The sequence below is a fragment of the Mercurialis annua genome, linkage group LG1-X (genome assembly GCF_937616625.2).
Source record: "Mercurialis annua linkage group LG1-X, ddMerAnnu1.2, whole genome shotgun sequence".
NCBI lineage: Eukaryota > Viridiplantae > Streptophyta > Magnoliopsida > Malpighiales > Euphorbiaceae > Mercurialis > Mercurialis annua.
In genome coordinates, this window is record NC_065570.1 from 67,673,454 (window position 1) to 67,688,209 (window position 14,756).

At 30.0% G+C, this 14,756-nt stretch overlaps 1 protein-coding gene across 3 annotated transcripts; it reads right to left on the reverse strand.

Annotated features, from left to right (window-relative positions):
- Nucleotides 1-8,277: 8,277 nt before the first annotated feature.
- LOC126656865 (uncharacterized) lies at nucleotides 8,278-14,611 on the reverse strand. 3 transcript variants are annotated; one of them, XM_050351489.2, is made up of 14 exons: nucleotides 14,171-14,610; nucleotides 14,016-14,078; nucleotides 13,218-13,667; nucleotides 12,190-12,261; nucleotides 11,527-11,652; nucleotides 11,196-11,408; nucleotides 10,992-11,039; nucleotides 10,660-10,821; nucleotides 10,119-10,280; nucleotides 9,697-9,790; nucleotides 9,503-9,621; nucleotides 9,376-9,420; nucleotides 8,853-9,201; nucleotides 8,278-8,694 (listed from the first exon to the last, which is right to left on the reverse strand). In XM_050351489.2, exons 1-13 carry the CDS (start codon nucleotides 14,501-14,503, stop codon nucleotides 8,968-8,970), a joined length of 2,121 nt encoding a protein of 706 aa, XP_050207446.1. In that variant the 5' UTR covers nucleotides 14,504-14,610; the 3' UTR covers nucleotides 8,278-8,694; nucleotides 8,853-8,967. The 3 variants fall into 3 exon arrangements, with proteins under 3 accessions (XP_050207446.1, XP_055960318.1, XP_050207451.1); XM_056104343.1 differs by having other exon boundaries at nucleotides 8,278-8,762; XM_050351494.2 differs by lacking the exons at nucleotides 8,278-8,694; nucleotides 8,853-9,201; nucleotides 9,376-9,420 and having other exon boundaries at nucleotides 9,511-9,644; nucleotides 14,171-14,611.
- Nucleotides 14,612-14,756: the final 145 nt, after the last annotated feature.

A 14,756-nucleotide genomic window follows, 5' to 3' on the forward strand; every position in this document is an offset into this window, starting at 1 on the left:
ACTTCCATTATTAAATGCTTATAAATGGCTTGAATATTATTATATTCATAACTTATATTAATATATAAAGATAAGAAAAAGACTGAAGCCACAGACTTAACAAAATAAGAGTTAGAAATTACGTTGAAAAAAACTGAAAAAATAGAAAGATATTCAAAAATAAAAAATAAATAGTTTTCTAAAAATTTGGCCAAATTATGATTTATTTATCATTTTATTAGTATTAGATTACAAATATTTATATTGTATTATTAAATTCTACAAATTTAAAAAGAATAGGTATGTTGGCCAATCTTTCTATATTTTTCTCTTTTATTAGTTCATGAAGTTTTATAAACGGATCTTAATTATTAAATGACACTTTTAAACTTCCAACGTTCATATTAATTTCCACTTGAATAGTGTAGGTCGCTTGCGGGAGGCAGATTCTGACCTCAAATTTTAAACGACTGCATACATGAGTGCGGTTCGAACCTGTGGCCTCACTTAAATCAAGAGAGCGCCTTAACAATTCACCTGCATTTCGGGGGTTGTTTTCTCCAATATCCATCGTTGTCTCTTTCTCTCTGACGATCCTTTTATCGGCAGCGCCACTACCTTTCTTCTTCTTTTTTGTCAAAGGAAATTTCAAAGATAATTTTTTTTCTAATTCAAAATTTGCATCTATATGTTTCTCTTACAGTTTGTTTATCATTCTAATTTAGGGTTTTTTTTTATTCAAAAAAAATGGTAATTCCAAAAAAAAATTATTCTCTTTTTTGATAGGATGAATTAATTTGCTATACCAGTGGCGGAGCGGCTGCAAGAAAAGTGATTCATTCTATTGTAGTAGTGGATTTTTTTTTTTAAAATATCAACAAATTGCATATATTGTTGGTTAAGAAAAACATGAATTTCAATAGATTGGAGCGGTTGGAACTACTAGAGCTGTAGAAACATCTAATCAGTAAATATAGAGAATTTAATTTTAGAAATTTTCTTAAATTTAAATTTAGGAATTGTTTTTTTGAATTCCAAAATGTTGGAAACGTAGGAGAAATTTCATCCTTATGCATGACCATTGTCCTAGTAAATTGTGGTCCTGGTCATTGATTTGTACTTGCTATCGACAAATTGGCATAAAGAATAAAGATATGGAAGAAATTCAGAAATTTAAAGTATCTCCAATCTAACAACATTTATGACATTATTTATATATTTACTAAAGTATCACTTTAAAATTAATTGTAATTAAATTTAAGGGTTAATGTCAAATGAATAACATTTCCAAACTTTTCATTCTATAGTCTCATATGCATTTTATGCTATTTTATTTGGTTAAAATGACATTGTTTTTGATCGTACTGATGACCAAATGACGTTATTTTGGACATTTATGCTATATATGCCAAATACTGAAAAGTTTTGCTATTAGTTGAGACGTTTTATAATTTGTGTTTAAATCGAAAAAAAATGCTAAAACTTGTGTTATATGGTGACATTAACTGTAAATCTAATCAATCAAAATTCATGCTATTATTATGTGAAAAATAATAAATTAGTTGTATAATATAATTAAATTTAATCAAATGAATTAAATATAATAGTGCTAAAAAGATAATAATAATACCGCATAAATAAAATTATATTTAATTATTTAAAATGAGTAAGTTTCTCTATAATTAGAATAAAATCATTTGTTATGGCTATATAAAAAATATAGCCGCTCACTTGAAAAAATACTCTCAAATTCTAGTAAGTTTTTTCATCTTATTCATTTTGAAAGTGATCTTGGCTATTCTTGACAAAACCTTAGGGGCATAAATGACTTTTTTCCCTTTCATAATTTTATTGTTTTTAGTTTTGAAAAAAGTTTATTTTGTGACCAATTTTGGTCTACATCTAGAATTTTATCAACTCTATTTTTTTAGTTGGATTAGATGTAATCTAATTACAAAATGGTTTATTTTTAATTCTGGTAGATGTTGAGTTTTGTTTTTAAAGCAAATTTGATCTCTACAATAATCAAAATCGTCATCTTACGATGGATTCCACCAAATATAGGTGTATCTTGTATTTATTTTGATGACATTAATGCTAAAGAGAATAAATATAACACAAAAACGAAGATTAAACGTGAACGGATAGTTGTAGCAGTCATAGGACCAGAAATAGTATATTTTGACAATAAAGAATAATCTAATTCCTTTTTATTAAAAGGTTATAATGGATATATTCAACAAGATTTTTTTTGTTTTGTGTTAATATTAGTTTAATAGCATAAGGCTATTTTAGATCAATGAAGAGCGATATATATGAAAGTTTTCATCATATTAATACAAAAACTTATATTGTAGCTTACACTTGCAGAATAAAATTTACAGTACAGAGTCTTGTAATTTGTCGAAATAGATGAGGTATGACCTTCTAAATATCAAAATCTATGTATTGACTGATTTTGAATTATTAAATGTTTTTTTATTTTTCAAAAAAATAAATTATTATACTTGTAGAATCAATTAAAACCTCAGACAATGTGATGTTTTAGATTATTAAGTCCTTATAATTTCACTTGTGTTATCATCTAAACTATAAAAAAGAAGACGAAGGTAATATTTTGTTAATTTATATGATGTTGCATATGTTAAGCACAAAATTAGTTAAAGTAGTTATTTCCAATTCTTACTACTACTATAAAAAGGAAGAATTTTCTACCAACATGTTAAATAGACTCCCCACTCAAAACCACTCTTTTCCGATGCAATCTTTTGAGCTTGTTGATTAAAAGAAACCATCCAATAAACTATAGTTTAAATGACATATTTATTAGACAATGTTTTGTTAAAATTATGATTTTTTTTGTTATTAAAAACACAAAACGCTTATTGAACAATTGAGCTTACGATCTAGACAACTATTGTTGATTATTTATGTTGTGATGTAGAAATTTTATTAAAATTGAACTTTTTAATCTACGCCATTCGTTTTGTAATAAATGGTGTAGATTTGTTGAATATGACCCGTCAAATTCATTAGAACTTGAGTGTATCCCTTCTTATACTATTTGAGCTATAATATATTGGTATCAAAATTGTTAAACTGAATCATCCTATAAACACCAAAATATCTTCATTTTCAAATGATAAAAAAAGTCCCACTATATTAAATAAAGACAAAAATGGTATTTTTTCATGTATTAAATTTTATTTTAAGAATTTAAAAATACCCGTATTTATCTAAACTGTTTATCAATTTGGGACTGGAGGAACACTACATTTATTAAATTGGGAATTTGATTGCATGGATAATTATCCCTAAAGGCAATTTAATATTGAAACAAACTAAATTTATATTGTTTATAGCCATAAATTAATTCATAGAATTCTACAGACCATCCGCCGACCATTTAGGTAATTTACTTCAAAAACATTTTTCTATGTTTTAACTTTGAATTTTCTATTACATTATAAAATTCTACTTCTCTTTATAGGGTTTGGACCAATAGAAAGTATAAATAATTAGAGAAATCATATGAAATGTATAGAATTTCAGAAACACAAATTAAAATGTCAACTACATTTACTTGTTCAAAGGATAGTGATTTGCACACATATATATTCATAGTTCAAAATTATTTACTCAATTTGTTTAATATTATTACATGCAAGATTGTTATATCGCCCTTTGAGTACTTCTTATCCTAATAATATAAAATTTGTCAAAAACCAAAGGCTGCTTATTCCTTTGCTGCTTGGGAAACTAGAATTTTCTAAGGATATTGTAAGAGTTTCAAAACCTTTTTATAATGTTCATTACGTTTAGCTCAGACTTATGCTATTAAAAGTTAACACATTCTTAATAATTTACAAAATTAATTATTTTCAGAAATATGATGCTGACTTTAACAAATTAGTTATTTATAATAAATTTTTTTATATTAAGAAAATTTTATAATTAATTAGCTTATTTAGAAGTTTTCTATTTAATATGGACTAATTTATACATAAAATAAGATAATCATTTTATAAAGTAATATATTATTGATATAAAAATTTGTTTACTGTTAGATTATTGACAAATTATCATAATCATGATTAAATTATTTAAATTTTATAAAAAAAACTAATTTTCTTCTAAAAGTCAACCATAAACTAATTATTATGATCTAATCTTGATTTAAGTAATTTACTTCTCGAATTCAAAATAAAAGTAATCTACTCAACTTTGAAAGAAAGTTGTTATTTATAATAGCATTGCATTTTACAATGTCTTAACAATATATATTATGTTATTGTTAGAAATATTACATATAATATAATAGCAGACAATTACTAATAAACTCTCAATAATTCAAAATGGAGCCAATTTTATTAGAAATTCAAATTTAGTTCATATAAAAGATAGGTCAAGTTTAGGTCCACGGTCATGATGTATAATGATTTCTTCAACATCAGATGGTTTCTAATGATTGGAAGTTAAAAGTGTGGAAATTTGCATCTAAAAGTTGTGGTCAAACCCAATTTCATAGATAGGCATGAGGAGTAGATCTGCTCCTCGCCTGAGTTTTAGTTGAGGAGCAGCAGCTCCGAACTCCTCCATGAGAAGTGGAGCAACAATTCCTCTTTTCAGATGAGGAGGACCTGAAATCCGAAAAAAATAAAAAATAAAATACTTTTTATAAAAAATTTATTGGACTTTGCTAGCGGATTCGTAAATCGAAGGAGTATAAGGGTGGATTGGAAGTTTTTTAAATAAAAAATTTAAAACAAATTTTTAGGATTTATTTGAATATTTTTTAAGTTAAAAGATTTGTTTGTATTTTTTAAAATAGAAAAAAATATAATATAACTCTTCTATTTAATTATTTTTAAATATTCGCATCCTTTTAATTAATTAAATTGTAAAAAAGTTAAATTTTGGGGTACAGTTCAAAATGAAAAATCGAAAATAAAGTACAAATGAACTTTTTTTCTAGGTGAGGGTAAAAATAAAAAAATATTATAAGGGTCTTTATTAAATAACTAAACCTCTATATAAATATGTTTATTAAAAAGGTAGCGAAGATAATTGGATGAAAAAAGTATAAATAAATTTTAAGATCAGATATTTTCAAAATAGTTCCACATATTATTTCTATATCTAAAAATCATTAATGAATAGAAAACTAGTTTTGATAAAGTTAATTTTTTTTTAATTTCTGTATTTATTCATATGGCCTATTCTTTTTTTTTTTTTTAGAACGAAGGGGTGTGTTATTTCTTTATCCTTAGTGATATGATATTCCTGATCTTCTTTTTTGCTATACAATACAATGCTAAACCTCACTATTATTTTAATCAAATATATTCAGAGAAATAAGTCTTTGTTTATAAGGTTAAACCTATTTTATAGTCTCTAAATTATACTATTTGATTCATCAGACTCCTCAATTTCTATTTAGCTTTTTAAGTTCTTAAATTTTTATTTTTTGGTTCATCAGGTCCTTCAACTTATATTTAACTTCATCAGATCCCTAAACTTTTGTTTTTTGATTAAGTCCTTAAACGGAAATCCATTTAACGACTTAATGAAGCAAAAAAAACGTAAGTTTATGCACCCAATGAACCACAAAATAAAAATTTAGGAACGTGAGGAAGTCAAATAAAAGTTGAAAGATCTGATGAACAAAAAAAAAACGAAAATTTAGAGATATGAGGAAGTTAAATAGGAGTTGAGAATCCCGATGAACCAAAAACTATATAATTTTAACCCTAAATTAGGTTTAGCCTTTTTACAATGTAATAAAATAAATTAAAATTATAATCTATATTCTTTTCATTTTATTCTTCTAGTATTTCTTTTGTCTCATATTGTTGTAATATTTGATGCACACAGGGGTCCTATGGATTTGTTTATGGGAAAAGTTAAAAACTACCTAATTTTATTAAAATAATCTCAAAAATATTTATATTTTTTTATTTACGGATAATACTTACAAAACAAAATAAATTGTACCTAGCACTTGATTTAATAAAAATATTAAACCTAACACTTAAAATTTTATTTCTCTATTTTTTTATATTTCAATCTATATTTAAACCCTAAATCCTAAACCATACTAAACCCTAAACCCTAAATCATGCTAACCCTAAACTCTACACCCTAATCATGCTAACCCTAAACCCTAAATTTTAAATTATGTTAAACTCTAAATTTTAAACCTTAAACCGTGCTAATTCCTAAATTTTAAACTCTACCAGGCTAAATTCTAAATCCTAACCTTAAATTTTAAATCATAAACCATGCTAATTCCTAAATTCTAAACCCTATCATACTAAATCATGCTAACTCATAAATCCTAAATCCTAACTCTAAATTCTTAAATTCTAAACCCTAAAATCTTAAACTCTAAATCCTAAATCTTAAAAAAGTGTGGGTAAATGTTGGATGAAATAAAAAAAATATGATGAAATGTTGGATGGAATAAAAAAAGAGGGGTCAAATGTTAGATGGGATAAAAAGGTAGGATCAAGTGTTAGATAAAAGAAAAAGGTAGAATCAAGTGCTAGCTGAAATAAAAAGATGAGATCAAGTGTTGAGATAAAAAAAAGATGCTCAAGTATTTTTGGAATTATTTTTAATAATCAAGTGCTGACTCTAATTTCCTCTTTGTTTATCTTTCAATAGAAAGTGTGAAGAAGAAGTTTACAGAGCAAATTACTCTAAGGCCTCTCACGTTTGTCATAATTTACGGTTGGGTATCCCTTATTTGAAAATTAAACGATTTGGTACCTCAGTTTTGATCTTGTAAACTATAAGACCCTTCTGTTAAATATAAGTACCAAATCGTTAACGGAATGAAACGTGAGGTTCTAAATCGTTTGAAAATGAGGTACCAAATCGTTGAAATAATTAAAAGTGAGGTACCAAATCGTTTACATAATTAAAACTGAAGTACCAAATCGTTTGAAAGTTAATATCCAATTTTTAACGGAACTAACAGAAGGACCTTATAGTTTAAAAAATCAAAACTGAGGTATTAAATCATTTAATTTTTAAATAAAGGGTATTAAATTATGAATTATGATAAATATGAGGGGTCTTAGAGTAATTTGCTCTTAAAAGAACAACAGTCATAGTTGATTTACTATATATTTTTATATGATTCATCCGGATAGGAAATTTAAAAATTATAACTTATAAAAGTAGATACTATCCTCTCTTAAAAATAATTTTCATATTAAAAGAATAATTCTTATTTTGTCCATTGGTACATACTTAAAATCCATTGATTACAATTTCTAAACACTACTTGCCCATCTCAATTTTTTTTTGTTATCATTTCGTTTCTAGTTTCCGTTATACATTTTTCACTTAAGCAATTTAAATATTTTTAATCCAGCTAACAATAGTATATAATTTTTTTATTAATTTTAACATTAAAATTAATTGTATATTAGTAATTTTGTATAAAATTAGATAATAGATTGATATTTAAATACATTAATTCTCCATATGCTTAAGTTATATTATAAAATTACAAGATATCAAATTGAAGTTAATAATAAAATTAAAAATATTTTAGAAAAAGTTGTAAAAATGGCCAAAAGCCCAATGGTCCCCAAAATGATGAACAATCATGTGGGGCATAATGATTGTGGTCAAGCCCATGCACCTATCCTGCCCCTACATTTACTTCTTTATTTTTTTTCTTTCTTAATTATTGTCGCTTTGTTTTTTACTTGAAAAGATATCAAGTTTCCATTTTTTTTTTGGCTTTTTTGTGAAATACAATTTGATTGAAAAAAACAGAACATGGCAGTGCTCTTGTTTTTTTGCTACCAAGGTTTGAGACATAACATGGTAATACTCAAAACCTTTTCTTTAAATCCTAAAATTGTTCAGAAGAAGAATAGTCTAAGTTTACAATAATAAATAATTATAAAATCACACCGATTCTTATTTTGTCTTGAAGGTTTGCATTAGATACCATATCAACTTAGCAAAATGATGGTAGGAATCAGAAAAATTAGAAGTTCTAAAATAATAGATTTTTTTTATCTCATTTTTTAAAAAATACTTTATTTTAGGTATTTTATTTGTATTTTGAATAACACTTTTTATTGATTTTTTCTTTTATTAACTACTTGAAACAAATTTACAAGATAAACATTAAAAAAGGTGAATAAAAAATAGGAGTGATATTTATCAAATAATATCCTAAGAAGGTCAAATGATATAAGCGCTATGCAATATTTTACTAGATCGTGAGATCGATTTCTTCCACAAGCACTCCCCTTCCCCAAATATCCTTACAAATATCCTTATAGTTCTTTCACATAACATCCCAAAAAATGGAAAATCATAGACTTAATTATCCGATGATAATATTTACATCACAACCTGATTTAAGATATGTCAGGAATGTTCAAATCTAACAGTACTCCTTAACAGCTTTTCTAATAATCAGATAGAACAGTTTCTTTACAATATTAGCATCACATGATTTCAATCAATCAACCCACTTCAGGGATAATGCTAAACAAGAACAACCATGTCAAACCCGTCAACTGCGCTTGTATGGCCAGAATCACACATAGGCGCCTCTTTGCACTTGGTCGCGGACAATGGAAAAGCATCCGTAAGCTTCTGGTGAAAACAAAATTTGCATTGTCTTCAAACTTTAAATGAAGACGATTTATTTGTCAACCATGGTCAGCATCTGGTGATAATAATCTGTGCTCGTAGAAAATCAAAATTAGACACTATAATCGACATGCTCATAAAGTTGCACGACGAACCTCCTGGTCGAAAAGAAGAACAATCAATATGGACATTCCAAATCTTCTTTCTAATAGTTGTTTCTGAGAATGGCATAGTATGCATATACTAACCTATGTTTCGCAGCATGGCGAGAATTTCTAACTTGTGTATCTTGTGCCGTTGTGTTTTGCCAGATTCAGATTGGTGTCCAGATGTATCTGGATGATACCAAAAACCGAAACAGTTTTAGTACTTCACCAATCCAGCACCCTGAGCCTTCCCCAAAACCGACTCTATGTCGCCGAGGAACAGACCAAACTTTTTCGCCACAGCGAATCCTGCATGCATGCCATCAACTGCAGCACTAACAATGCCGCCAGCGTAACCTGCTCCTTCACCGATTGGATAGAGCCCTCTCAAGGACATACTCTCATAAGTGTCACTGTTCCGAGATATCTGAACAGGAGAACTACTTCTAGTCTAGAAGAAAAAATGAAAGATATAACAGCAATTTTGTGAGTGATTGATTACACTACAAAAACTTAAAAGTTAGAATGATTATTCAATAGCCTATAAAACATAGTTCCATGCAAAATCAAAAGCAGACGTAATCGTATGAATGATAAACTACAAAAATAGAGAAGTAAATGATACCTCTACCCCGTGAAGAATGGCATTCTCGGATATAAATCCTGGTAACTGAAGATTAAAATAGTTAATAAAAATTAAGCTTATTAAGTAAAAATATGAGGAACTTGTCATAATTAAAATAAGTGACAACCTCTTTGTCAAACATCAAGATTGAATGCTGCAGAGCATCTGTGATGTGAGAGGGAAACAACTCATGAAGATTGGCTGCCGTTACTCCTAAGCGATAGCTTGATGGCGGCAACGATGTTTCTAGCAAAACAAAGCAAACCAAGCTAGATGAACTTTAATGGTTAAATGATTCTGGAAATGAAATACTGATTCTACCTGATAATTTATTTGCCAGAAAATCAGTAACTGTCTGCGCAGGCACCACAAAATTTCCACCTCCCATTACAGCTGCTCTTCGCTCAAATTCCCTCTAAAAAATGTGAGAATTATCATGGGAAAATGCATATGAACATTGATAAAGAAGAAACTACTGTATTTTGAAGCACCACAGGTAACTTTCTAATGTGGACATTTATATATGAGAATTATGATATGTCCAACAAAAGTATCAGCAAGATTCCGATTAAAACCAAGAAAAGAAGTACTTCATCCTTCAGCAGGTTAAATATAAATATTTGCACAAATGGATATAAATCTCTATCTTTTTTATGAACCAAAAGTCGGGTGAGCAGTAAAGATTAAATCACAAGTCAAAAATGAAAAATGAAAACGGACACTGAGGTAGAGTGAAAGGCTACCTGGAATTCAACCCCAGCAAGTGGTCCATGCAAATTCAATGCCTCAAAATCCTGCGTCGAGACAGTGACAACAAGTGCCGCATTTGCCCACTTGGAAGCTCGACGAGAAAATGACATACCATTGATGCATAGTTCTGATGGGTTTGTACTGGTAAGAACAACCTGTAGACACAAATTCATGCTTCCTAAACGTATGGTGGGTTGATTTCATCAGGACAATAAATCCTGATTCAACTACTATATCAAATGAAAACACACACAAGACAAACTACTGTAAGCTGTGGTATAGGAGGTCTGGACTGCATTGCAAAGTGCTGCCTGTGAAAATATCCTAAACAGAAGTATAATAATTTCCCAAATTAAGAACCCAAGAACTCAATTTTTAGCTAAATCAAATTTATATAATTTTGAAGAGGATAATAAATAGATATTTTTCTTTTACAAAAGAAAGTATGTATTTGCTAAAAAGGGTTAATTTGCAAATGATAATCGCACTAGAAAATGTACATTTTGCAGAAAGCAGCCACAAGAACAAACATACCTGTCCGCCAGGGCACATGCAAAAAGAATAGCAACTGCGACTTTCAGCCCCTGAATTTGAAGACATGTTCACATCTTTTCCACTAATATAACTAGCAATCTTGTAATCTGCAACAGGAACTTTCCCACGTCCCCTACGAACCTCAGACGCCAACCCAGCATACTGCAATTTTGTAAGAAGTGAATTTTAAACAAACAGAAAAGACTATAGTTGACACTTGACAACATTAGATCTAAAAACAGAGACGGAATAAAAAAGTAAGTAACTCGAAAAGCAGAATAGATCATTGTCCAGTTTTTCATAAAGATGAAAAAAGGAGAAATAAAGACAACCTGTATCTTGTCTATTAGCTCTTGAGGATGCTCAACGCGCAAACCGACCTGTTTATCCAACCAAGTTAACAGACAATGGTAAAAAGTGCAAAAACTTTGGATTTCCATGTTTAAGCATTTTCATAGAGCATGCTTGCATGTCTCTAGTCATAATGTAGTTTTCCTATATATGAAAAGGAATAGAAAAAGACATTCCAAACTCACCGAAAAATCTTTTGGGACCATGTGAATACTATGGGAAAGAAGCATTTGATATATGTCACGTGCAGAATGCCCCACTGCCAGTATTACCGAATCATACCCCAGCTTCTGGCCGTCATTCGGCAATATGTCTTTTGAATGAGAAACTTTTATCCCCACAACATGTCCATTCTCAATCATTAAATCATCCAACCTAGTGCCAAACTTTATAGAAACCTAAGTATGTTGAGAAATGTAAGAGTCAGAAGCAAATTGGGACGTCAAAAGAAAAAAGTTTAACAGAAAGCAGACCAGTAACTAGTTTCTGAAAGGACAATTTCATTCTGCAACTTACACCCAGCCTTTCTAGATGCTGCCTAAAGTTGCGAAGCAGCGGAACCAACTTATCTGTTCCCAGATGAGGCTTCCCATCAATCAATATATTTTGTGGAGCACCAAACTGAACTAATGTTTTCATAACCTAAGGAAAAAATTAAGCGTGAGACAATCCAATGCAATATCTTACAAAAATTTACTGAATCTTGAAGCAGGCTGTCCTTATGATTGGGAGCATGACACTTGAAAACTACAACAAAAAATGGTTTTGTTTTCCTTTTGCAAATCTCCATAATTGCTTATAAATGATCTTCAGATGTGAAGAAGAAGTTTATATTTTTTGTCAGCAACCAATATTTTCAAGACTGGCTAACTTGAAAAAAGTCCATAGTAATGACAAAATGTTTTCATAAGTGGGAAAGTTATGGTTAATCATACTGAGGATTATGATATAACAAGAAAGTAAATATTTTGTGTTCAACTTTTCTGGAAAACCCAATTATTTGTTCATGTACTGAGTTCGACTTAAAATCATAGATAAGCTCTACCAGGGATGTTAACTGACCAGAAAGGAAGAACATGCCAAAGAATCCAGTGCAATGGAAAATATGATACATAAACAAAATAAATTAAAAATTTGAATATTAAACAGAATCAGAAATTTAAGGGGAATAGTTCTCACAGCTAATACACTGTTGCTGTTCCTTCCAATTCTAGTTACTAGCTTTCCATCACTCCAAGTACCTGCACCGCCCTGCCATGCATAAGTCCTTAATATAACTTGGCAGTGAACAAATAAAGAAACACACTAAAATTAAATGGGTAACTAACAAATAGAATATAGAAATAACAGATCAAACAGAGGAACAAAAGAAGTGACATTACCAAAGATCTTTCATTTTATCATAGAGATATTACATAAACAACATAAATATAAGAATATACTAAAGAGCAGCCAAAATTGAACTAAACCTGCTGATTGATTGCTTAGACAAAATTACAGTGGCAGTGTCCAATTAAATAAGTTCTTCAAATTCAAAGTATACAAGGCGAATGGTGTTAAAAATAGTATCCCAGCCTGGGACTTAAATGGGACGAGATGGTTGCCCCTAATTGTCTCATTGCTGATAAACATGGCGACAAACCAGAGCTTGTGCTAAAAGATGATTTGAAAATAGTGTGAGATTCTCTCTAGTTTTTGAGCTTCAAGTGAGGCTAGTAGCCTGTGTCATTACTAAGCTCTCAACCACCCATGGATATTGACTGGAACAAGCCCTTAAGCCATTCACCTAGCAAGTAAATGCCTACAGTATATGGTACACCCCTTATAACAAGTAATGAACAAGCTAAATCTTCATATTTTGAATTCTAAAATGAATAGACAAAAAGATTTCATAGAATTCAAAATTTGGAATGCAACAATAACGCTCACTGTTCATATTAGTTCATCAATGTAAACAACAAAATAAGGCTTCAAGACAAAAAGAAACCTTTTCAAGCTAAAGCGCAAGGAATCTAAACGGAAGTTTACTTTTTGGTAATTATAGTAAAAATGAAGTACTCCGGACAAATAAGCCATAGGTTCTAAAGACAGTTAAAGTCTAATTCATGAAAAGATAATTTAAACCACTCAAGGAACAAAAGTAGGAAGTCGCACATGAAATATTAAAACAACCTTTAACAAGTATACTAAGTGATTCAAGATATAACCTCCCCAAAGCAAAAGTTGCTCTCCAGTTCTAAAATCCGCCGAACCACTAAAGCACCAATGTCACGTCCTCTTTGTTCAACAGGCTGACCTCTTTCTACTAAGGTAACATCTGCACCAAGTTCTGCAAGAACAAGAGAAGCAAACAACCCAGATGGTCCACTCCCTACAACTGCAATTTTGGGCTTTCTAATTGTTTGGTACTTGAAAGTGTCCGCAGAGCTGGAGGAAATGCTAGACCCATTATTTTCAGATGGTTTTTCATTTTTTACCTTTTCACAACCGTTTATAATGTTGAGCAAATCACCGGAGACTCTTTCTTGAGGCAAATATTCTACAAATCCAACTTTAGGCTTTAAATCGGAAATGAATTCTTGAGTGCGAGGCTCTAGAGTAAAAAGTTTACTGGCATCCATATCCACAGTGTAAACAAACTTGGGTTCCTTTGTCATCTGAAAAACATTGTTACTCAAACAAAGTCAGAACTTAAGTTATGAAAAGCATAGTTATCTCTTATTTTCCTTTCCTTTTACCTTAACAGCATGAAATGGCTATAAACTCGCATTTAAAAAGATAGATAATGTAACTCACATTCCACAATAAAAAATAGAATGCTCATTTGCAGAACCTCATACAATTGTTCAACAGCCGTTATCCAATTTCCAAATTATAACACATTTCCACCACATTTACCGTTGTTTGGGAGTCTAAAAAGGCAATTGTCCCATTCAACTGAATCATACTTCGTCAATTCTCATGCTAGAAAATCTCATAATTGTTAGAAATAATAAAAAACGAACCTTTCTAGCATCAAAAGACTTCCTAAAAACAGTAAATGCTTCTGGTGGAAGCATAGAAGCCACCTGAAAACAATAATAAGAAAAAGGTAAAATCCAACACTTAAGTTTCCAAATTTCTTAAAAAACCACCAAAAAGAAAAGGTAAAAATGATTACAGGGAATTCGATAGCCTTAGCAATGGCTTGAAGCAAGCCGTCAGAGACACCAAGAAAATCTTTGCCAGGGTCGTTCTCAACTGAAACAGAAAGCTTGGAAAGTCTCCAAATGCCATCAAACTTGTCCTTGACCTCCTCAATTTGGAGGGTTTGTTTATGCTTCAATTTAACCTTCTTTTTCTCTGATGGGTATCTTTTTTTGCCGGTTCGTTTGGCTCCGCAGAGGATTCGGAGTGTTTGGGGAGACCGAAAATGGAGAGTTGGAGTGAAAATGGGATTAGGGTTTATAGAAGAAAGTGAGAAAGGAGGGAGCTTGCAACGGAGAAGAGACATGACTGTGTCTGTAACGTAAGGAATAGCAGTGAGGGGAAAAGTGAGTGTCTTGGCAAGATAAGATTTCTTGTTAGGAGACTAAATTATTTCAGCTCACAACAGTATCATTTTTCTATTTTCTAAACAGCTTATAAATTAATAAAGGGTAAATTACTAAAACTCCCTTGAGTTTTAATGAAATGCACCAGCTCACCTTCTGATTTTTGCAAATTCATTATAACACTTCTTAAGTTTAGATATATTGTACTATCAC